General features: G+C 42.2%; 1 protein-coding gene across 5 annotated transcripts in view; it reads left to right on the top strand.

Annotated features, from left to right (window-relative positions):
- The first annotated feature begins 1155 nt into the window (after nt 1-1155).
- Nucleotides 1156-23501, top strand: part of LOC309475950 (uncharacterized protein) — a 90812-nt gene continuing 68466 nt past the window's right edge. For 2 of the 5 annotated variants that reach the window (XM_082138965.1, XM_082138959.1), the window contains exons 1-3: nt 1181-1209; nt 4404-4442; nt 8056-8718. In XM_082138965.1, the coding sequence (XP_081995091.1) occupies nt 1194-1209; nt 4404-4442; nt 8056-8718 (718 nt within the window). In that variant the 5' untranslated portion in view covers nt 1181-1193. Of the gene's footprint in view, nt 1210-4403; nt 4443-8055; nt 8719-23501 lie in introns of all 5 variants that reach the window. The other 3 variants (XM_082138960.1, XM_082138963.1, XM_082138964.1) reach the window with 3 other exon arrangements.

The following is a 23501-nucleotide window of genomic DNA, read 5'->3' as shown; positions in this document are numbered from 1 at the left end:
AATTTATCCTGAAAGTATTATTTAGGGAAGGAAAATCTAGAAAGTTTAGACCAGCACATTCATATTTATTAATAAGCAGTGTGTTTGACGTAATGCCTCTTCTGCTTCTGAACATAATCCAGGATATTAGAGCGAGAGCGGGTCCGTCATTCTTCAGTTCGTCCTCTCACAGAGAAATCTCCTGAATTTCCTTCTAGCTTCTTCAACAACTGCGTCAAAGTTCAGTCTGCATCTGACTTTATCATCTTTACACCAGGATAGTTCACCTGTGACTGAACTGGAATATCCTAAAGAGAGGAAAACAGGTTTTAACTGCTCACATTTATCAAGATTTACATTTAAAACAGAAGATTTAAAGGGAAAATGCAATGTGTTGGACAGCAATCGGTCTCTGTGATTCATCTTTTACAAACAGGGTCGTGCCGTCAGATTCTTCACTATAAGTAAATAAATAAGGGGAAAAACCTGACCAACTCCTCTTGAAGAAAAAAACCTGAAATACCTGATTTGAGGAACAGGGATTATTGTAAAGAGTTCTTATAAATATGCAGAATGGATCACCAAACCCAAGATTTTTGAGAGATAGAAAAAAAAAAATCTACAAAGAGAATATAACTATCATTAACCAACTCGCTATAGTCTAATAAATCTAAAACAAGTCGGGTATTGTTTGCTATACGTCTTTTTGGAATTAATCCTGATTGAGTCTCATCAATAACAGAACTCAGAACACACTTGAGTCTTTTAAGCACAGGCTAATATCATATAATCATTATGAAGAAGACAAACAGAGGGAGAAACGAGGAAACATTAACACTCAAGATCTTCAGGATAACTCGTGTAATAATGTTGGAGGAGGCTGGAGCTAAACTCTGGGACTGTGACCCTCCAGGATCGGATTACTCACTGTTAGAGCGCCACCCTGTGGCTGAATAACGCAAGGACACTAAACCTCTTACAGAAGTGTTCCATGACTAGAATATGAAACTTAAATTCTTATCTCATAAATATATATATAATGAAATAAGAATTTTGAATAATGAAAATGTTTGCATATGCTTTTTCTATTGATCAGAGTTAAAGAAGGAAGCGCATCTTCCGTAAACTAGTTCATTTCTGGTTATAAATAAAGGCGTGGCATAGATGAGCTTTAACGTGTTTCTTTCGGTTTTGATTTCAGTGCTGGTGTTGAAATGGCGTGGAGATCAGGTAAGAATCAAATTAAGGCACAAACATAGCCTATGAAGGAATGTTTCCTCAATGATTCGTGCAGTGATTATGAAATATTAGCCAACAATAGACAATGCTTTACTTCGTTTAGTTATTTCACGCTCTTATATGTATGTTTAAATGTGTCAGTGAACACCAGGAAGAAGAATAACCGACGAATATTAAAGGCTACATCTCACATACATTTTTACCCATCAATTGTGTTATCTAGGCGTAGCCTATGTATAGTTTTGCATTCTTAAGTTTGAATTAACAACCACAGCTAGACATTTACATGTAAGCTTATAGTGACGCAAACGTAGCGACACAATCTTAAAGCATGTTGAGACTGATCAGATGTGTAATAGTAAAATGATGCAAATACGACAAAATGAAGCAGTCAAGACTTTTTACTCCATAAATCTACACAAGCGCTGATTGAGGGAACAGTGTTCACTTCTCCATGAGCACGTGATTACTGAAGTTCACTACTGGACAAAATGCGTTCAGATTCGTAAATATACAGATAGCCTACACTGCATTTCGCAGGCTCGAAATAAAGACCAATGAGAACATTGTGCAATGCGACTGCAGTACTTTATTATCTCTATTATATTTAATATTTATACTCTCAGTGTCACTTTCATGAAAATAAAAAGTAAAAAAAAAAAAAAAAAATGCTGTTTTAAAAAGAATGGTCTTGATGGGGGAGGAGTCAATTAGGCCACGCCCAGGCACGATGCGCATTAGCAAACAGCGATTATATTAGCATTAGCTCCTCATCAAGATCGATCATAATGAGAAATGTGAAGCTAAAGACCGCGGACTTCAGACACTTCTCAGAATAGCTCAGATTCAGAAGATAAAAACAGACGTATTGTTCTCTCCTATCCTGCTATTGGTCAGTAGCTATTGGTGGCTTAAGCCCCTGATTATTGTTAAAAGCCCCTGATCTTTTTGAAGATTTACTCAGGTTATTATGTATAATGTTATGGTCTGTTTAGAGTATTCGTTGAATAAAGAATAAGGGTAGAATATATATTAAACCACAGGGAACATGGTTGAATTTATGTACAAATGGCATGTAAACGGTAGCCTGGTAATACCAAACTCTGCTACTTCGCTTTGCTTCATAGACAGAGTCTGGAAGGGCATAATTGAAAAGTGTCTTCTTTCTCGCGGGGGGGGGGCGCTTATCTGAAGTTTAAAATCATTGGTTACCCGTAAGCCAATCACATAACGTTTGGTTATGGTGTGTGTTATGCGCATGCTCAGCCGCATCTAACTTCCACTGTAAACACATGTATGATGCGAAAACAAAATCATCGAGCGAAACACCGGAGTGAACATGGCTGTGAACGACTTTTGCAGATTATGTGAAGTAAATCTACGCATCCACGGTACAATCAGCGTCTACGTCACGGCTCTCAGCCCGCCCTCTGTTCGTTGATTGGCCGGCTGTTTTCAGGCCGGAGGAAAACTGGGGCACGTTCAAGTTCAAAACGGTGCGCAACGTTTTGCTACGGTTTCCGGGTTGAACGTCATGTTTCCTGGAAGCGGCGTGCACCGGTGTGCAACCATAGACAGTATAAGAAATGGACAGAGTCATCTCATTGGAACTCAATTGAGGCAAGTGAAGCCCATTTTCAGCGATTTTTTAGGACTTCCGTTCCTGACGCGCAGACTCAAACTGAGCTTGACGACGTAGATGTGACGTGAGCAACCCGTCTGTCTTCTAGTGGCTGTGGCATGGGAAATCTGAATCATTCCCTTCCGAATCTTGCAGAGACGGAGATCGTGAGTTGGAGGTGTCCATGAGCTACGAGCAGGAGAAACTTTTGCTAGGTATTCTGATTAATTATTTTGTCATTTTGCCTCCACGTCTCCCCGATTGCCCGCGAGCTTCTCCTCCCGTCAATACGGTAATCTCTCTACTGTGCGACAGAGAGTCGTGTGGTTATGACGCAATCGTTAGCCTACTTTTACAAAAACTGTTTTTACTGGGCCATAACGTAAGCTACATGGTAATGGAGCATTTTATACATTGTCGTGTTTCTTTAGAAATAAATAATGGACAAATGGAGTCTTCAAACGCCTCAGATGTAAAGTTATTCGCTGTCAAAGTGACGCCAAAATGAATGGGAGTCAATGGGATGCTAACAGCAGGTGAAGTTCTGCTACAAGATGGTGGCACGCGGCCGGCTTCAACTTCCGGTCGACTTCCTTCCCGCTTGTGTGCAACGGGGTTTGAGATACGTTTTCTCTTGTTTGGTGGGTGTGTCAGAACTGCAGTCCAATCAGCAGCAACATGTATAAAGCACGCGGTATTAAAGTGAACTCGCACAAGGGGTTCAAGGACAGTAATTTACAAATGTGTTCGATGCAGCTCGGTATACGCAACAACTGAGGATATTAGAAGACATGTTTGTCATAAGTTTTATTGTAAAAATATAGGATATCAACATAATGATGTAGTTGTTTATATTTGTAGCTTCATTGCAAGTGTATGACATTTGGTATAGAAATAAACAATGGTAATTAAGTGCTTTTCCTAAAAATGAGAAAGAAAATACAGGGTATTAAAACAGTAAATAAAGTCAGTATGTGAGGCTATAGATGTGTTTTAGTCTGAATTAGGTAAGATGTGTGCTTCCATTTCAGTTTCAGCAATCCCTTCACTCGATTGGGATGTTCTCTTTTGTTCTGGGCGGCAAGTGCAGTAACTGTAACATCGGGCATATTTTGTAGTATTAAACACATATTTATACCGACTTCATCAGGCTCAGAAAATTCTTCACAAAGAACACAAAGAATGGCCTTCTCAGCTGCCATAGTTGCAACTCTTGCGTCATCAGAACAGTGTGTTCAACGCATCACCGTTTCTGTTTAAAAAACGTTGTGCAACGTTTTGTCGGGGCTGAACGCAGCCCTGATAGACAGGTCGCTATCTCAGACTGAGTACTGAAGCGAACTGAAATTGAGCGGAAGTACGAAGTCTGACGTAGTCAGGCTATGTAAATAGTGGTTTGTTTGTGAAGATGAGATGACTCTTTATCATTTAATTGGTGATAAAATAAAAAAAAATTGTATGATTGTGTTTAGTGTGTAATTGTAGATTGATTAAAGACTTCTTCTGTGTGTGTGTGTGTGTGTGTGTGTGTGTGTGTGTGTGTGTGATTTTTTTTTTTCCCCAGCAGCAGGTAGAAGAAGTCCAATCCTTGATCGCCCTGACAGTAAGTGAATTAAATCACTAGCAGTGATATTAAGATGTGTCAACTTGAAACTTGTTCCTTTAAAGTCCCCGTGAACCGGAAGTTGCAAATGACTTTTCTCCAGTGTTGTGACGTATTTCCCAGTGAAACGGAATATTGAACAGAGGGCAGGGTTTTACTCTAGCGCTCCTCCTCTCCATCTCTGCTCATAGCAGACTAACGGCTTTGAGGAGTGGTTTAGTGTTTTTCAACCCAAGCCGTCAAGCCTATGTCATCAGAGAAGGAACGCCATTCCAGACCGGAAGTAACTTTTCAGACTTTGATTAAAGATTACCACGGCAAACTATTTTTTTCTGTGTCTTAACTTGCACGGATTAATTGTTCACCACAAGACTAGTAATATGCGCTAACAAAGTAAATAGGGTCAATTTTGATTTCACAGGGACTTTAATGAAACATTATGGATAAAGGCCCGTTCACACCAAGGACAATAACTATAAAGATAACAATGAAGATATAGTTCTAAAAATTGTTCTCAATATTAAAGAATAGCAGAGATCACACCACAACTATAACGATAATGGCACAGAGAAACGATGTCACTGGAATCACTTTCAGAATCATTTTCTCCAGCTGATGGACAATAAAAACATTGACAGCCAATCAGAATCCATCCTGCTGTAACGAGCTCGAGCATTTAAAGCGGCAGACAAACACACACTTAGAATAAACAGAATGATATCGGACGCTAATATAGTTATATTTTTAGTTATCTTTATAGATATAGCAATTTCCAATATGGATAACCAAATGTAATGAATTCTTTTTACATAAGTGATTATAACCACCACTATGTTCAAAGTGTGTGTCTGTGTGTGTGTGTGTGTCTGTGCGTGTGTGAAAGAGAGATTAGCTATTTGTAAACAGAGAGATTACTACAGAGACGAAACAGTCAATAGCCGCGTGTCCATTATAGACTTGCGCAATGTCCAGAAAGTCGATAAAAAACTATTGCGAAATGACGGCGTTTCGTGACTAAAACGTCAGTTTTTCCTCTTGCGATAAATCATTCCAAAAATCATGGCAATGGACATCTCAGCCACTGCACTAGCCATTATTATTAATGGAAGGAGACGTATGCGTGTTATCCAATCATTACTGGCAAGAAAAGACCATTATACTGTGAGCGGCACATATGAGGTGTTTCTGGGTGTTTCTCCCTCAGATCTGTGTCGAGGTCTTGATTGTGGCATTTCTTGGAGGTTTAGAATCCAGTATTCCTGTAATTCTTTTATCTTTTATGAATTTAATAAAGAACTCTCTCGTATTCTGTCCAAACACACCGCGTCATCTACATCAGGTGACCTGTAAATGTGCAAAAACTGTTTCTATTGCCGTTTCAGAGCTCTAGCCAGACAGGATTTAAAGGGATGGTTCGGAGTAAAATCCACCTAGGGTCCTTTGCACCATGACCTCGAGCCAAACACCCCCCACAAGCCTTTATTCCCTTAGTTAACCATTATTAAAGTTAGAGCTTATTTAGAGATATCAGCCGAATGGTTTAGTGCAGCGTTAATGGATCCAAGGCTGTATCTGGTAAATTACTCCACTAATAATGCCCAGAATGGCACCAAACTTCTACAGTAGCACAAATAGGTTCTGTACTCATAAAACGAGGCATTGGAAAGTTTGTAAGTACATCAGGAGTTTATTTAAATAACACTTGCCTGACGGCTCATGCTACCGCTAACCCGGACGTCACTTCAGCGAGTTGAGAAAAGCACATTAAAGTCCTGGCAGAAAGCGATGCATAAGGATGTAGTGTAACGATGAATTATTATTTTTTCCGAAGTGTTGACAACTTTGTGTTAACTAATAATTGTTATAAACTGGAACTACCAACAAAATATTAGTGCATTCCTGGAACTGGGCGTCGTTACACTACATCCTTATGCATCGCTTAACATAGATCCAAAGATCTGAAAAAGCTTATGATCCGATCGACCAAAACGCATCTTAATACCAGCTGTAAACAGAGCCTGAGATGCATCAGAAGAAGGGACACAGATGACATCAAATACAGCATTTTACAGTATGACATGTGATTACATGGTCGACACATTACTGTAACTCACCCTTATAAAGGCCACAGTATACTTCACTTTTAACGTGCGTGATTTCGTCATCAGAAGAGTACATGCGTACTGTATGCGCACTGCCGGATATTTCACACATTGTACACACAGGTCACACATGTGCATTACTTTTTTTTGCAGTAACTTTATCCACAAGGTCGATTGTCGATTCACATGGTAGTCAAAGAAAAACTGCATAAACAGAACAGATCCGGAACGCATGCAAACTACAGTAACAGTGGAGGCCTACATAGATTGTGCAAAGAGGTTAGAAAGATTAGAAAACTCTAGCATGAAAGAATACAAAGATATTTACATGGGTTGAAACTCGTGGCGAGAGATTTCTCAAAACTGCGCACTGGCTGTGTCATACTTCCTCACACCCTTCTGATAACACAGATAGATACTATTACAAACATTATGGATTTAATGTTACATAAGTTAGGTAATGTAAGTGTATTGTCTAATGTGGCAACTGTAGCCTTAGGGTAATGAGTTACTGTAATGATTTCAGCAACAAGGGTGATTTAAAACATGTATGTTGCATTGTTTGCTATTAAATGATCAAAAGTACCAAAATGAAAAGATCATACTGTTGTGTTTCGGTGATTAAATCAAATGTTCTCATTACATATTAAAATAATCTTGTGTTTGAAACGATGATAATGTAGAATAAAAATATGTACAACTGTTATGAAAGCATAGGATCAGGTTTTGAAAGGATGAGCTGTGTTACAAGAGTGATCAGTTTGGATTTTTGTACTAAGAGTTTTGAAAATGCACATCTTACTGTAAAAATAGTACCAAAGTGAATAAAAAAAAACCTGTAATAAAAACACAATTAGAAAAAGAAAAACAACTAACCATTTGCAGGCTCAGTATTAGCATTGTGTTTAAATCCCAAATATTGCCAAATAAGTGCTTTTACATTTCGCATTGAAACCAAATCTCCTGCCATGGTCTCGTCAGTCAGCTCCTCGCTCTCGGGTTAGTGTATGTGTGTGAGATGGGTATGCTTAGGGGTAGGGTTAGTGTGTGTGTGTGTGTGTGTGTGTGTGTGTGTGTGTGTGTGTGTGTGTGTGTGTGATGGGTATGTTTAGGGGTATAGGGTTAGTGTGTGTGTGTGTGTGTGTGTGTGTGTGTGTGTGTGTGTGTGTGTGTGTGTGTGTGTGTGTGTGTGTGTGTGTGTGTGAGTGTGTGATGAGTATGTTTAGGGGTAGGGTTAGTGTGTGTGTGTGATGGGTAGGTTTAAGGGTCGGGTTATAGTGTGGGTGTGTGTGTGTGATGGGTATGTTTAGGGGTAGGGTTAGTGTGTGTGTGTGTGTGTGTAATGGGTAGGTTTAAGGGTCGGGTTAGTTTGTGTGTGTGATGGGTCAGGTTAGTGTAAGGGGACAGAATATACAGTTTGTACAGTATAAAAATCAATTTGTCTGAAAACCCCACGTGTGTGTGTGTGTGTGTGTGTGTGTGTGTGTGTGTGTGTGTGTGCTCTTTTTCAGTGAGGATTGTTCTGCTGGGAAAGAATGTGTCAGAAAACAGCCGAGTGGGAAACATTATACTGGGTACAGAAGCGTTTCAGAGTGAAGCTCGTTCCCCTTATTCACAGCAGCACAGTGTGAGCATCAGTGGAATGGTGGAGAAGAGATACATCACTGTCATCCACAGTTCTCCCCTGCTCCAGCCACAGCTCACACAGCATCAGATCACACAGAGAGTGAGAGAGTGTGTGTCTCTGTCTGCTCCAGGACCTCATGTGATCTTACTCGTACTGCAGAATAAGGACTTCAGAGAGGAGGACCTGAGAAGAGTGAGAACTGTGCTGAACCTCTTCAGTGTGAAGGCCATTAAACACACCATAGTGCTGACTACTGATGAAGTGACAATCGCATCTAAATGGACTAAGATATGGGATAACCCTATTCATAATTTAATAAAAGAGTGTGGAGGAAGACATCTTCAGTTTGATGCAAGAAACGCAGGATGGCGCTTTGAGATGTTCAGAAGGATAGAGGAGATACTCCAGGAAGAACAAGAAGAATTTCTCGTCTGTAACATATATGAGGATAGAGATGATGGAACAAAAGTGGATGATCCAGTGAAGTCTGATCACAAAGGGGATGGACAAGTAAATCAGAGCCCAAAAACAGGAGGTGATGGAGGAGGTTTGTTAAAGTACTTTTTCTGGATAATACCTCTAAGAAACTACATTATTTTGTCCTCTGATAGTTACAGTCATACAGTAGTGCTTCTCATTTTTCTCCCTGTCATCTTCTGCCTCTACTGCACTGTAACAGTTACTTATTATTTTTAGTAATCTGTTTTGTTTTGGTTGAAAAGCTTGACAGACAGAAAGACAAAGTATTTAGCTGAACACAGTTTGAGTAATACTGTCACTGTTCACCCAAAAATGATCATTCTGATAATTTAATTTCTTTGCAAACCTGGATATGATTTCTTTCCTCTGGAAAACAAACTGAGATGGAACATCTAGGTGGTTATTTTATATACAACAAAACTGGGAAGTAATTCTTACAGTAAAGGTCAGATTTTTTTTAGGTCAGTTGACAGCCTTTATCTTGAGGACAGTTGAATGTGAGAGAAAAGTTTGGGGATGAAGAGGTGGGATTGGGATATTTGAACTTTGTGAACCAATGTCTCCTTATACTGCATGTCCTGAACTAAATGTGCCCCAGCTCTATCATACAGGCAAGGCTTGAGACTCTGGGAACATTAGACAACAATCTGGCACGGGACAGAGAATACATAGGGAGGGTAATGAATGTGAGGGCAAATGAACGAATGAGATGACAAGAGGGCGAGGTCAAGACATTAGGAGATGTTTTAGGTGAACTATTGCTTTAAAGGTTGTAGTGTGTGTGTTTGTACATGTCATAGATTCATACATAGAGAGTAGATTCACACTCTCATGCAAGGAAGCCTTCAGTAGATAAATCAATGAATTGCAATCTAAGTTTTATATAATGTTTTGTTGTTGTTTAATGAAGTGTACATTTGTTACCAAAGCTAAACTGAGTCTGTCTCTAAATATTGTTTTAGTGGCTACTTCCGGAAAAGCAAAGCTGAACATTGTGCTGTGTGGAAGTAATACAACACTCAAGACCTCAGTGTCTAGAATATTTAGAGGAGTAACGAGTAAACCTCTGAAAGAGATGAGCAAAGTGTGTGTGAAGAGAGAGGAGAAGATTAATGGACGGCAGATTACTGTAATAGAGCTTCCAGCTCTCACTCGGCTCTCAGAGGAGGAAGTGATGCGGGAGACTCTCCGCTGTGTGTCTCTCTGTGATCCTGGAGTTCATGTGTTCATCCTCGTTACTCCTGTCGGTTCACTGACTAATGAAGACAAAGCAGAAATGGAGAAGATTAAAAGAATATTTAACTCTAATGAGCACTTCATGGTGCTTTTCACTACTGAACTCCGAACTGTTGACCGAAGTGTGTCAGATTTTGTATCATCCACAGAATCTCAGAGCATCGTGAGTCTCTATGGGAGTTGGTACTGTGTGATGGGGTTAAAGGATGATAGAAACTCCGGAGAGATCTCAAAGATTCTGGATTGTATAGAGAATATGAAGACTGAACCCTATTCACTTCAGATGTATATGAGAGCTCAAGAGAAGAGAGTCAGAGATGAACTAGAAGAGAAACTGAGTGCGAGAGATAATGAAATCAAAGAGTTACAGGAGAAGATCAAGACACTGGGTGAGTGGATTCATTTATATTTCTAATTGTTAAATCTTTTGCAAATATTGACTGGGTAAAGTCTATGATCCTACACATCACCAGACTCTGAAGGTTGGGATACACTACACGACTTTCTGGACGAGTTGATGCCAGTTGCCGAAAGTCAGAGCCATTCTGCAGATTTGAGCTGACAGATTTCATAGAAAATCATGTAGTGTATTATTGTTGTTTAGTGTATGATGCCCAGTTTTTCCTATGTAACCATTTACAAAGTCAGCAGGTGTATGATGCCTAGTGTTTTAAAATCTGTTCAGATTGTAAAAGTCGTATAGTGTATTCCAGCCTTCAGTAACTTACTTCCCTTGTTGTGATGCTCTGCTGCCAGTTTTAGCTCCTGCGTTTTTATTTTTACCTTCAGTCTTTCTTCAGAAAGTAAAATGTAAGGTCATGGGATACATTTCAGGTCATGGGATACATGTAAGGTCAGTGGGATACATGTCAGGTCATGGGAAACATGTCAGGTCATGGGATACATGTCAGGTCATGGGATACATGTCAGGTCATGGGATACATGTCAGGTCATGGGATACATGTCAGGTCATGGGATACATGTCAGGTCATGGGATACATGTCAGGTCATGGGATACATGTCAGGTCATGGGATACATGTCAGGTCATGGGAAACATGTCAGGTCATGGGAAACATGTAAGGTCAGTGGGATACATGTCAGGTCATGGGAAACATGTCAGGTCATGGGAAACATGTCAGGTCATGGGATACATGTAAGGTATCCCAAACTTCGACTTTGAGCACCTGAAAAGCTCTATATTACTTAAGCTGTACTTTTTGTTTTCCATCATTTTAATACATGTTGATACAGCAAATGGCTTACTATACCACTAATACCACTGAGATTCAAAACTCAGTGTGCTGGACTACTGAATCAAAGCAACAGAAATTGTGTTAATGTGCAAATACTTACAGTAGCATGCAAAAGTTTGGGCACAGCATGTCAAAATATCTGTTCCTGTCAATAGCAGGGTAAAAGATGATCTGATTTCCAAAAGTTGAAGATTACACATTTCTTTTTTTTTTATTTCCATAATTTACAGTTTCAAAATAACAAAAGAAAGAAGGGAAGAAAGAAAGAAAGAAAGAAAGAAAGAAAGAAAGAAAGAAAGAAAGAAAGAAAAAGAAAAGAAAAAGGGGCCGAATCAGCTTTGCGCACCCTGCAATTGTCAATACTTAGTAACTGGGGTGTAACGTTTCAAATTACTCACGGTTCGGTTTGTATCATGGTTTTAGGGTCACCGTTTCGGTACAGTTCGGTATGTTCTGGTAAAAAAGGATTACTGTCAAATAAAAATAAAGAAAATAATTACAAACAATCAAACTACAAGTAAGAGCACAAATAAAAACAACAGAGCAAAGATTAAACATAAAAATAGCATAAATAAAGTTAGGTCTTTCTAACGATGAGTCAACAGAGTTGGGGCTTTATTAATAGTAAAAGCAGTAATACAGACAGGCAGGGGTTGATCATCAGTATTAGTAAAATCCAAGGCAAAACAGAGATGTGGTCACAAAACAGGCACAAGATCAGGGCAGGCAGCAAGCGATCACAGGATATATCCAGGTACATAAAGCAGAAACAAAAGACAGGCAGCAAAGGTTAAAAACACGGTAAAGTGTCCAGGGTCAAACACAGGCAAGGCAGAAATATCAATAGAACGCTCAGTAATGTCAGACAGCGCGAAACAAGACTTTACAGAGTATGAGTGTGAGAGAATGCCTTAAATAGTCTGGTAAATAGGGAACAGGTGTGGAGGCAATCAGTACCATGTACGGGGATTATGGGAAATGGAGTCCAGGGAAAGAGAGTCAATACTCAGGTGAGGGAACCCTCCGGTGGTGAGCAGGAGGAACCACAGAGGCATGATTCGTAACAGTCTTACAGTAGTTTGACTAACATTAAAAACAGGAATATTAGGCTGCTGTCACTTTAAGATGTAAGGCACTGATCCAATATGCTGAAACTGTACACATGCGTTGTCCTTCTGTACTGTTTACGTTCACTTCAGACATAACCGACTATGTTTGCTAGGATACTTGCCAAGACAGGCATGGTTTTGGACATCATTTTTGTGCGAATTTGTCTGTTTAAGCGCAAGAAGACTTGAAAGAGAACTCTATTCAGTACTCATATGCTGTCAGTGTGTGTGTGCCTCGGATGAGTGCGCACACAGATCTTCTCAAAAAGCTAGTGCAAGTTCTCTTTCGTGTCTTTTTGCGCTTGAATTTATAAATTGGCAAGGATTAAAAACACACACACACGTCTTTCACACCCCGGGCTTATGTATAGCCCTGTTCAGCTTTTTCATTATTGTTTTGTGTCTGATTTAGCACAGAGTGCCTGTTTAAACACAGAAAGCAGCGTATCAGATCTCACCTGCACTCACGCGCTATCAACACCCGAGTGATGACGGCGTAAATGACTGTTCATATTAGAGCATATGGCACTCGATTCAAAGAAAGTTTCAAACCATCACTGTTGTAATGTGCTGGAAGCCAGAATGTTCAGGATATTTATATGATGTCAGCACGGCTGTATCAGGGCTTCTCCCGCTTACCTTGATGAACTGCAACACGCCAATACATGAGGAACTGTGATATCAGCTACAGATTTACATCCTAACAGTTGATTGGACATCTACTCAATTGTAACATTAACAGAACTTTGTTTTACGCATTGTTTTTTCAACAAACCATATTATAGATGCGTCGTCAGATTTGAGATCAACCGCGGTGCAAATGCGTGTCGAACGGAGAGGTGTGGAGAACAGTGCAGTTTGATATTTTTCCAGGAAGCATTACATCCTTTTTAGTAACAGTCCCTTTGGCAAGAATCACAGCTTGTAAACACTTCTTGTTTCCAGATTGCAGTTATTCTGACATGACATGAATGCAGCATTACTATTAAGTTAAAACCACATTGTTAAACTAGTTTATTCCTTTGACAGTTCCAGAGGGTGTGAAGCTGAATCTGGTTCTGTGTGGGAGTAACGGATTAAAATCCTTCATATCAAACCTGATCCTGAACCAGGGAGACAGAAGATCAGAGCTCAGCTCAGGGTGTGTGAGGAGAGACGTGGAGCTTCATGGACGTCTGGTGTCTCTGGTGGAGCTTCCAGCTCTGTTCAACACTCAGATCTCAGAGGAGGAAGTGATGCGTCAGACGCTCCGCTGTGTGTCTCTCTGTGATCCTGGAGTTCATGTGTTCATCCTCATCATTCCTGATGCTCCACTTAATAATGAAGACAAAGCAGAAATGGAGAATATCCAGAGAATATTCAGCTCAAGAATCAACAAACACACCATGATCCTCATATACCAGAATCCAGAAGACAGGACAGCAGAACTATATAAAGAAACACAGTCTGTCATTGAGAGTTTTGGAGGGCATCATTGCATTGGCCCTGACACACAAGTGTCCATGTTAATGGAGAAACTAGAGCAGATGGTTGAGGCAAATAGTGGAGTTTGTTTCTCTACAGAGACATTGTTGGATGTACAGATGGAAAAACTGCAGACATTTGAAGAAATGAAGAAGAGAATCCATTCATTAGAGATGTGGTTTCAGTCACAAGGTAATGATCAGAAAATCTGCATGGATTAATTTGATTGGTGAGATAAAACAATTACATTATATGCAGAGTTCAGAAGAAATACTATGATTAGCATTTGATGCTTCAGATTAAATTATACGCAATATTCTCTGATGACCTGTATGATTGACAATCTTCTTCAAATGCAATATATTGTTATATTCAATATATTTTTTATTTTATCTATCTTTAGATTCCAGAGAAAGAGAAGATGAACTGAGGATTGTGCTGCTGGGAAAAACTGGAGTTGGGAAGAGTGCAACTGGAAACACCATCTTAGGAAGAGGAGCATTTATATCAGACACATCTCAAAAGTCTATTACTAAAGAGTGTCAGAGAGAACGAGCTGAAATCAACGGCCGGCACGTTACTGTGATCGACACTCCAGGAGTGTTTGATACTAAATCCAGTAATGAAGAAATTCAGAGAGAAATAAGCAACTGCATCTCCATGATCCTGCCCGGACCACATGTGTTCATCATTGTGCTCACTTTAGGACAACGATTCACTCAAGAGGAGGAACAATCAGTGAAGATCATCCAAGAGATGTTTGGTGAAAACTCTTTAATGTACACCATGGTGCTCTTCACCAGAGGAGATGATCTGAAGAACAAAACCATTGAACAGTGGCTTGAAAAACCTGGATCTGTGATCAGAAACCTTATTGAAGCATGTGGAAACAGATTCCATGTGTTCAATAATAATCAGACTGGAGACCGAACACAGGTGTGTGATCTACTGCAGAAGATAGACGACATGGTGAAAGAAAACGGAGAGAGTTACTACTCATGTAAGATGTTCAGAGAGATGGAAAGAGGAATACAAGAAAAACAGAAAGAGAGAATGAAGATGATGATGGAGGAAGAAAGACAAAATCATGATAAAGAGAGAAAGAGAAGAGAAGATGAATTTAGAAAGAAAGAAGAACGATATAAAAGAGACATTAAAGAAAGAGAGGAACAAGAGAGAAAGATGCGAGAGGCAATGAAGAGAGAAAGAGAGGAATGGGAGAGACAGAAACAAGAAGAAAAACAAAGAAGAGAAGAAGAGGATGAGAGAAAGAGAAAGAAAGAACAGGAAACATGGGATAAATATTATCACAAACTGAAACAAGTGAAAGAGACAATGAAGAAGATGATGGAGGAAGAAAGACAGAATCATGATAAAGAGAGAAAGCGAAGAGAAGAGGAGTTTAGAGAGAGAGAAGAAAGGTACAAAAGAAACATTAAAGACATAGAGGATCATGAGAAAGAGCTACAAGAGGAGATGAAGACAGAATGAGAGGAATGGGGAGACAGAAACAACAGGAAAGACAAAGTGAATAAGAAGAGAAAGTCTCGAGCCTTTGTATTCAAATCCCGAGTCAAGACCAGCAAGTCCAAGTCCAGTTGTCAAGTCCTCAACGCAAGATTCAAGTCTTTAACGAGTCATTAGTGCTTGTTTCCCAAATTAGTGTCATAGTATTAATTACTATAGTAAATTTATAATAGGCATTTTAAATGTGTTTGTCTTCCGTGTTCAATTTCATGTAAGATGAGGTATTGACTATTTTCACTATGGGCATCCATATAACTCAGTTAAAGTTTTCTGCCTAGGGATTTGTCTTGAATGTGTGATGTACAATTAATGCAAGAACAAACAGTTAGAATTTAATTTTTTTTCTTCTTCTTTTTTTTGGGGGTAAATGAGAGTAACAAAGCATAAACTTGTTGACTACACTCTAAAAAATGCTGGGTTGTTTTAACCCAACGTTGGGTTAGTCCATATTTGACCCAAAATTGGGTTAAAACAACCCAGTATTTTTTAGAGTGTAGAATGTGAAATATCTGATATTCAGATTCTCAAATATATGCCAATAAATGTATTTTGTGTTTTAATAAGTTTACTGTGATCATAGTTGATTGCTTGTGATCAGGGTCTTGTGTGGTGCTATGCTGTCAAAGCCTGTCAGATATACAACATTTAAATTCATCCATTCCTCTCAAAATGGCTGGTGAACAGATGAATAGAGTAACACAGTGGCTGCGTTCGAAACCGCATACTCAATGAGTAGGTACTTAATTTCAATAAGTATTTACTTAACGAGCGCTAAAAGAGTAGGTACTTTATAGCCAGATCTCGTTGAGTATGAATGCGAACCGGACATCTGCCATGTTGACGTTATCATGTGACCTACGACGCGTTATCACACACGCAACAACTTAAAAGATTTGAACGACACGTTTAATTCATCTATCTGTAAATATCTTGATATTGATTAAACTTGCTCATTTTGTGGTCTTGTTGAAGAAACTGCTGCCCATTTATTTAGTGAATACATTTAGGGTTGATTTAAGTTCTTATATTTAACCCTACTAATGTGACCCACCGTTTTATCCTTAACGATATTATTTATTTTTATTACAAAATCCCAAAATCGTCATCTCTTGAATATGTTGTTAATTTCTTTATTTTATATCCAAACATTTTCATTCACAAGCAAAAGTGGCTTACTGCTTTATGTTCTCCTCTTTTTCTTGTTGAATTTAACTCTCGTTTCATCCCTCAGGCCTAGGCCTATAAATAACAAAAAAAAAAAGATTTTTTTAAGTGTATTATAACTTAATTATTTAAGAAAATATATATTACGATATTCAACCTTGTAGGTTCTTTTTTCCTGTGTATAAAATCTCATATTATGTATGCAAACCCATGATTGATATGTGTGTGTGTATATATATATATATATATATACACACACACACACCTCATAACATCAGTAACTCGACAGCTCTACCTAGAACAGGTTTCCTCAGTGTTTGTAATGTCTGCACAAAGGAGACGTTGGGCAGCTGTGCGAAGATTCGCCTTTGGAGAAAACTGTTGATTTTATACTCGAAAAATTTAAGTATCATTAATGTTAAAAATGAATATTACCCCAGAATGAATTGCATTGCTATCCCATCCCAAAACATACAGTAACAATGATAGATGCTGACCAATACTTAATTATATTACTTTTGACTGAAAATAATTCAATAAAACAAACAAAATGTAATGTGTCATATGACATAGCTATGCATGAATACACTCTAGATGTGTATATAGTGAACATCTACATTTTCATTCAAACAATAAATAAAGCATTAATTAAATAATTATATTTTATTTACTGACAACAATGAGAAATATTAATAAATTAGTAAAAGAATGAATGAAAGTCACCATCACACAATAAACAAATGCATATACAAGTCAACACATGAAACAAAGCTTTATTCAAACTACAATCATGAATGTAGGCTACAAGCGCTGAACCCCACATCCTTCTGCCATCTCAACACAGCGGTTCCCATTCTGAGGCTTTATTCTGATGAATCAGCTGACCACCAGAGGTAGCCGTTCCTTCATGCCTGAGGTTGTTGCGTGCTGCACTGTGCTTCACAATCTGAGGCAATAAGGACAGGTGGAGTGACGGTGGGTCTCGTAAGGACAGGTGGAGTGATGGAGGGTCTCGTAAGGACAGGTGGAGTGATGGAGGGTCTCGTAAGGACAGGTGGAGTGATGGAGGGTCTCGTAAGGACAGGTGGAGTGATGAGGGTCTCGTAAGGACAGGTGGAGTGATGGAGGGTCTCGTAAGGACAGGTGGAGTGATGGAGGGTCTCGTAAGGACAGGTGGAGTGATGGAGGGTCTCGTAAGGGCAGGTGGAGTGATGAGGGTCTCGTAAGGGCAGGTGGAGTGATGAGGGTCTCGTAAGGGCAGGTGGAGTGATGGAGGGTCTCGTAAGGGCAGGAGGAGTGATGAGGGTCTCGTAAGGGCAGGTGGAGTGATGAGGGTCTCGTAAGGGCAGGTGGAGTGATGAGGGTCTCGTAAGGGCAGGTGGAGTGATGGAGGGTCTCGTAAGGGCAGGTGGAGTGATGGAGGGTCTCGTAAGGGCAGGTGGAGTGATGAGGGTCTCGTAAGGGCAGGTGGAGTGATGAGGGTCTGGTAAGGGCAGGAGGAGTGATGGAGGGTCTGGTAAGGGCAGGAGGAGTGATGGAGGGTCTCGTAAGGGCAGGTGGAGTGATGAGGGTCTGGTAAGGGCAGGTGGAGTGATGAGGGTCTGGTAAGGGCAGGTGGAGTGATGGAGGGTCTCATAAGGACAGGTGGAGTGATGGAGGGTCTCATAAGGACAGGTGGAGTGATGGAGGGTCTCATAAGGACAGGTGGAGTGATGGAGGGTCTCATAAGGAGTGATGGAGGGTCTCGTAAGGGCAGGTGGAGTGATGGAGGGTCTCATAAGGAGTGATGGAGGGTCTCGTAAGGGCAGGTGGAGTGATGGAGGGTCTCATAAGGACAGGAGGAGTGATGGAGGGTCTCATAAGGACAGGTGGAGTGATGGAGGGTCTCATAAGGACAGGTGGAGTGATGGAGGGTCTCATAAGGGCAGGTGGAGTGATGGAGGGTCTCATAAGGAGTGATGGAGGGTCTCGTAAGGGCAGGTGGAGTGATGGAGGGTCTCATAAGGAGTGATGGAGGGTCTCGTAAGGGCAGGTGGAGTGATGGAGGGTCTCATAAGGACAGGTGGAGTTATGGAGGGTCTCATAAGGACAGGTGGAGTGATGGTGGGTCTCATAAGGACAGGTGGAGTGATGGAGGGTCTCATAAGGAGTGATGAGGGTCTCGTAAGGGCAGGAGGAGTGATGGAGGGTCTCATAAGGACAGGTGGAGTGATGGAGGGTCTCGTAAGGGCAGGTGGAGTGATGGAGGGTCTCATAAGGACAGGTGGAGTGATGGAGGGTCTCATAAGGAGTGATGAGGGTCTGGTAAGGGCAGGTGGAGTGATGGAGGGTCTCATAAGGGCAGGTGGAGTGATGGAGGGTCTCGTAAGGGCAGGTGGAGTGATGGAGGGTCTCATAAGGGCAGGTGGAGTGATGGTGGGTCTCATAAGGGCAGGTGGAGTGATGGAGGGTCTCATAAGGGCAGGTGGAGTGATGGAGGGTCTCATAAGGGCAGGTGGAGTGATGGAGGGTCTCATAAGGAGTGATGGTGGGTCTCATAAGGGCAGGTGGAGAGATGGTGGGTCTCATAAGGACAGGTGGAGTGATGGAGGGTCTCATAAGGAGTGATGAGGGTCTCGTAAGGGCAGGAGGAGTGATGGAGGGTCTCATAAGGACAGGTGGAGTGATGGAGGGTCTCGTAAGGGCAGGTGGAGTGATGGAGGGTCTCATAAGGACAGGTGGAGTGATGGAGGGTCTCATAAGGAGTGATGAGGGTCTGGTAAGGGCAGGTGGAGTGATGGAGGGTCTCATAAGGGCAGGTGGAGTGATGGAGGGTCTCGTAAGGGCAGGTGGAGTGATGGAGGGTCTCATAAGGGCAGGTGGAGTGATGGTGGGTCTCATAAGGGCAGGTGGAGTGATGGAGGGTCTCATAAGGGCAGGTGGAATGATGGAGGGTCTCATAAGGGCAGGTGGAGTGATGGAGGGTCTCATAAGGAGTGATGGTGGGTCTCATAAGGGCAGGTGGAGCGATGGTGGGTCTCATAAGGGCGGTGGAGTGATGGCGGGTCTCGTAAGGGCAGGTGGAGCGATGGAGGGTCTCGTAAGGGCAGGTGGAGTGATGGAGGGTCTCATAAGGGCAGGTGGAGTGATGGAGGGTCTCGTAAGGGCAGGTGGAGTGATGGAGGGTCTCATAAGGACAGGTGGAGTGATGGAGGGACTCATAAGGACAGGTGGAGTGATGGAGGGACTCATCCATGGCACCATCTCCAGGTTTCAGCTCTGGGCTCCTCATCCTCAGTGCTCACACCAGCCTGCTGACATTTCAGATCCTACAAAAATGCACAAACATAACACAAAAAACAGTCATTTTAACCGCACAATGTCATTTGATTTCAGTATTATTTAGAAGACAAAAACTTTGTTTTTTTCACAAATGCTGCCGTCATCTTCCCTTGCAGGTCCTGCTCCACCACACAAGCTGTGCAGCAAATGCACAGAAATCAAGAATCAGAAAAGTGCTGTAATAGCTCTGTTTGAAATTACAATAATTAAAATAAACTACAACTTAATATTTAAATAGTTGTTGTTATTTATTTCTGTAATATACTCACTCAAAGCCTTTGATGGCAGCATTCAGCTTCATGAGCCACTCTCCACTGGATAAACACCAGAGATGGGGGACTCGAGTCATATGACTTGACTCGAGTCAGACTTAAGTCGCAAATTTTAGGACTTGAGACTTACTTACTTACTTATGCCTGCTACCCCTCCTGGGGCATAGGCCGCCGACAAGAGCTCTCCAGGCATCCCTGTCTTGGGCTTTTCTCTCCAGCTGGCTCCAGGTGTATCCAAGTTCTTTGGTATCAGCTGCCAGATCTCGGCGCCACGTATTTCTTGGCCTTCCTCTTTTCCTTTTGCCTTGGGGATTCCAAGTGAGCGCTTGCCTGGTGATGTTGGAAGCTGGCTTGCGGAGCGTGTGACCAATCCATCTCCAGCGTCGTTTCAGGATCTCATCTTCTGCAGGAAGCTGATTAGTTCTCTGCCAAAGATCCTGGTTGCTGATGGTGTTTGGCCAGCGAATCTGGAGGATTCTTCGCAGACAGGAGTTGACGAAGGTCTGAGCTTTCTTCATCGTCGCCACTGTTTTCCTCCATGTCTCTGCACCATAGAGAAGGACCGCCTTGACATTGGTATTGAACAGCCTGACCTTTGTCCTTAGGCCCAGTTCCTTCGAGCTCCAGATGTTCCTCAGCTGTAGGAAGGCTGCTCTTGCTTTACATATTCGTACCTTAACGTCAGCGTCTGTTCCACCCTGATTGTTGATGACACTGCCCAGGTAGGTGAAGGCCTCCACTTCTTCTAACGCCTCTCCGTCCAACTGGACTGGGTTGTTGTTGGTGTTATTCACCTTGAGGATCTTTGTCTTCTGTTTGTTGATGTTCAGACCTAGTTGAGCGGAGGTGGCAGCTGTGCTGTTTATCTTTTCCTGCATCTGCTGTCGGGTGTGGGATAGCAAGGCCAAGTCATCCGCAAAGTCCAGGTCGTCGAGTTGTGTGAAGGGTGTCCACTGGATTCCTGTTCTTGTGCGTGCCGTTGTAGTCTTCATTATCCAATCGATGGCTAGCAAGAAGAGGAAAGGCGAGAGCAGGCATCCCTGACGAACCCCGGTTCTCACTTCGAAGGTCTCCGTAAGCTTCCCTCCATGGACCACTCTGCTGGTCATACCATCGTACGAGTTTCGGATGATGTTGACGATCTTGGCTGGCACACCATAATGCCGGAGAAGATTCCAAAGGGCACTCCTATCCAGGCTATCAAAAGCCTTCTCATAGTCTACAAAGGTAATGTAGAGAGAGGAGTTCCACTCCAGTGACTGTTCGACAATGATACGCAGGGTGGCAATCTGGTCCGTACAGGATCTGTCTTTCCGGAAGCCTGCCTGCTGGTCACGGAGTTGGGTGTCCACCTGGTCCTTCATTCTATTCAGGATGATCCTATTGAACACTTTCCCTGGAATGGACAGTAGCGTAATCCCTCGGTAGTTGTCACACTTGCTGAGGTCGCCTTTCTTAGGTAACTTTATAATATATCCCTCCTTCCACTCCGTGGGCACCTGTTTCTCCTCCCAGATTTTCTTAAACAACGGGAACAGTATCTCTACCGTTGTTTCCAGGTCCGCCTTCAATGCTTCTGCTGGTATACTGTCTGGACCTGCTGCCTTGCCGTTCCTCTGCTGGCCTACTGCCTTGCGGATCTCTTCTCTGGTTGGCGCACTGCAATCTATTGGTAGATCCTCTGATGCTGGATTGATGGTTGGCGGGTTTGCTGGCATTTGCTTGTTTAACAGTTCTTCGAAGTGTTCCCTCCATCTATCCATTTGTTGTTCCTCTCCCTTCAATATTTTTCCCTCCTTGTCTTTCACCGGCCTAGCTGGCTTGCAGAACTTCCCTGACAGCGTCTTTGTGATGGAGTACAGATCTTTCATATTGCCATTTCTTGCTGCTTCTTCTGCTTCGGCTGCCAGACCATCAACATAGTTCCGCTTATCGGTTCTAATACGCTTCTTTACCTCTTTATTGGCGGCTGTGTAATCTTCTTGTGCCTTAGCCTTCTCCGCTCTTGTTCTGCTGTTATTGAGGGCTGCTTTCTTCTCTTTTCTTTCCTGAATCTTCCTCAATGTCTCTACCGACAACCACTCCTTGTGCTGGTATTTCAGGGGTCCAAGGACCTCCCTACATGTTGTCGTTATGGTTTCTTTCACTCGCTTCCATCTGCCATCCACTGTATCCTCCTTCTCCTCTTCTAGTTCTTGCAGTATTTGGAACCTGTTGCTCAAAGCCACTCTAAATTCCTCTAGCTTGTGTGTGTCCCTCAGAAAGCAGGTGTTGTACTTGTGCCTCTGTGCTGTAGTTGCCATCCACCCCCTCTTCAACTGCAGCTTCAGTCTTGCCACTACGAGATGGTGGTCTGATGCGACGTCCGCTCCTCGCTTCGCTCTCACATCCTGTAGAGATCTTCTGAATTTCCTGACGATGCAGATGTGGTCTATCTGGTTCTCGGTGGAGCCGTCCGGTGACACCCAAGTTGCCTTGTGTATCCTCCTATGTGCGAAGACGCTGCCGCCGATCACCAGGTTATTAAGAGCGCACAGATCTGCAAACCTCTCACCATTTTCGTTCATGTTGCCAAGTCCATGTGTTCCCATCACTTCCTTATACCCGGTGTTATCCTTCCCCACCTTGGCATTAAAATCCCCCATCAGGATGGTGACATCGTTCTCTGAGTAACTGTCCAGGATGGACTGCAATCTGCTATAAAACTGCTCCTTGTCTCCCTCCTCGCTGTCATTGGTGGGTGCATAGCACTGCACAGCATTCATGGTGATCTTCTTCTTCTTCGTTCGGAAAGATGCTGTGATGATCCTTGGGCCGTGGGCTTCCCATCCAGTGAGTGCTCGCTGTGCAGTTTTTGACAACATCAGTGCTACTCCTTGTGTGTGGGGGACGTTATCCTCCTCATGTCCCGAGTACAGCAGCATCTCGCCAGTGATCAGCCTCTTCTGACCGGACTGCGTCCATCGAGTTTCGCTGATTCCAAGCAGGGTGAGGTTGTAGCTCCGCATCTCCGCTGCCACTTGCGCTGTCTTCCCCGCTTCGTACATGGTCCTCACGTTCCATGTACCGATGTTGGTTGCCCTGGCTGAGAGAAGGGAGATCGGCCCTGCAGCTTCCAATTTACGTCGGTTTTCACTGCACAGCGTCATACTTCTTCTTAACGAAGACCCGTCTCTCCCCAAGGCGGAATTACCTGTTGCTCTTGTTTGCGTTTCTGTAGCAAAGGGTTTTTTTTTTGACTTGAGACTTGCTTGACAAATATTAATAAAAGACTTGACTTGACTTTGACTTGATATTCATGACTTGAGACTTGACTCGGACTTGAGGTAAATGACTCGAAATAACTTGTCTTTTTAAAAATAAATATCTGTATTTGAACGCACCGCAACAATCACGTGACGCAGCAGGAACGCGCGCTGTGTGAACAAAAGCCGTGATAATGCAGTGTCGTAGTGATGACGCTGAAGCGCGGGATCGTTCGCCAGCTTTGAAACGGTACGTAA

Source organism: Leuciscus leuciscus (assembly GCF_965113295.1).
Source record: "Leuciscus leuciscus genome assembly, chromosome: 15".
Lineage (NCBI taxonomy): Eukaryota > Metazoa > Chordata > Actinopteri > Cypriniformes > Leuciscidae > Leuciscus > Leuciscus leuciscus.
The sequence above is the reverse complement of the archived record's forward strand: the minus strand, read 5'-3'. Positions and strand labels throughout refer to the sequence as shown.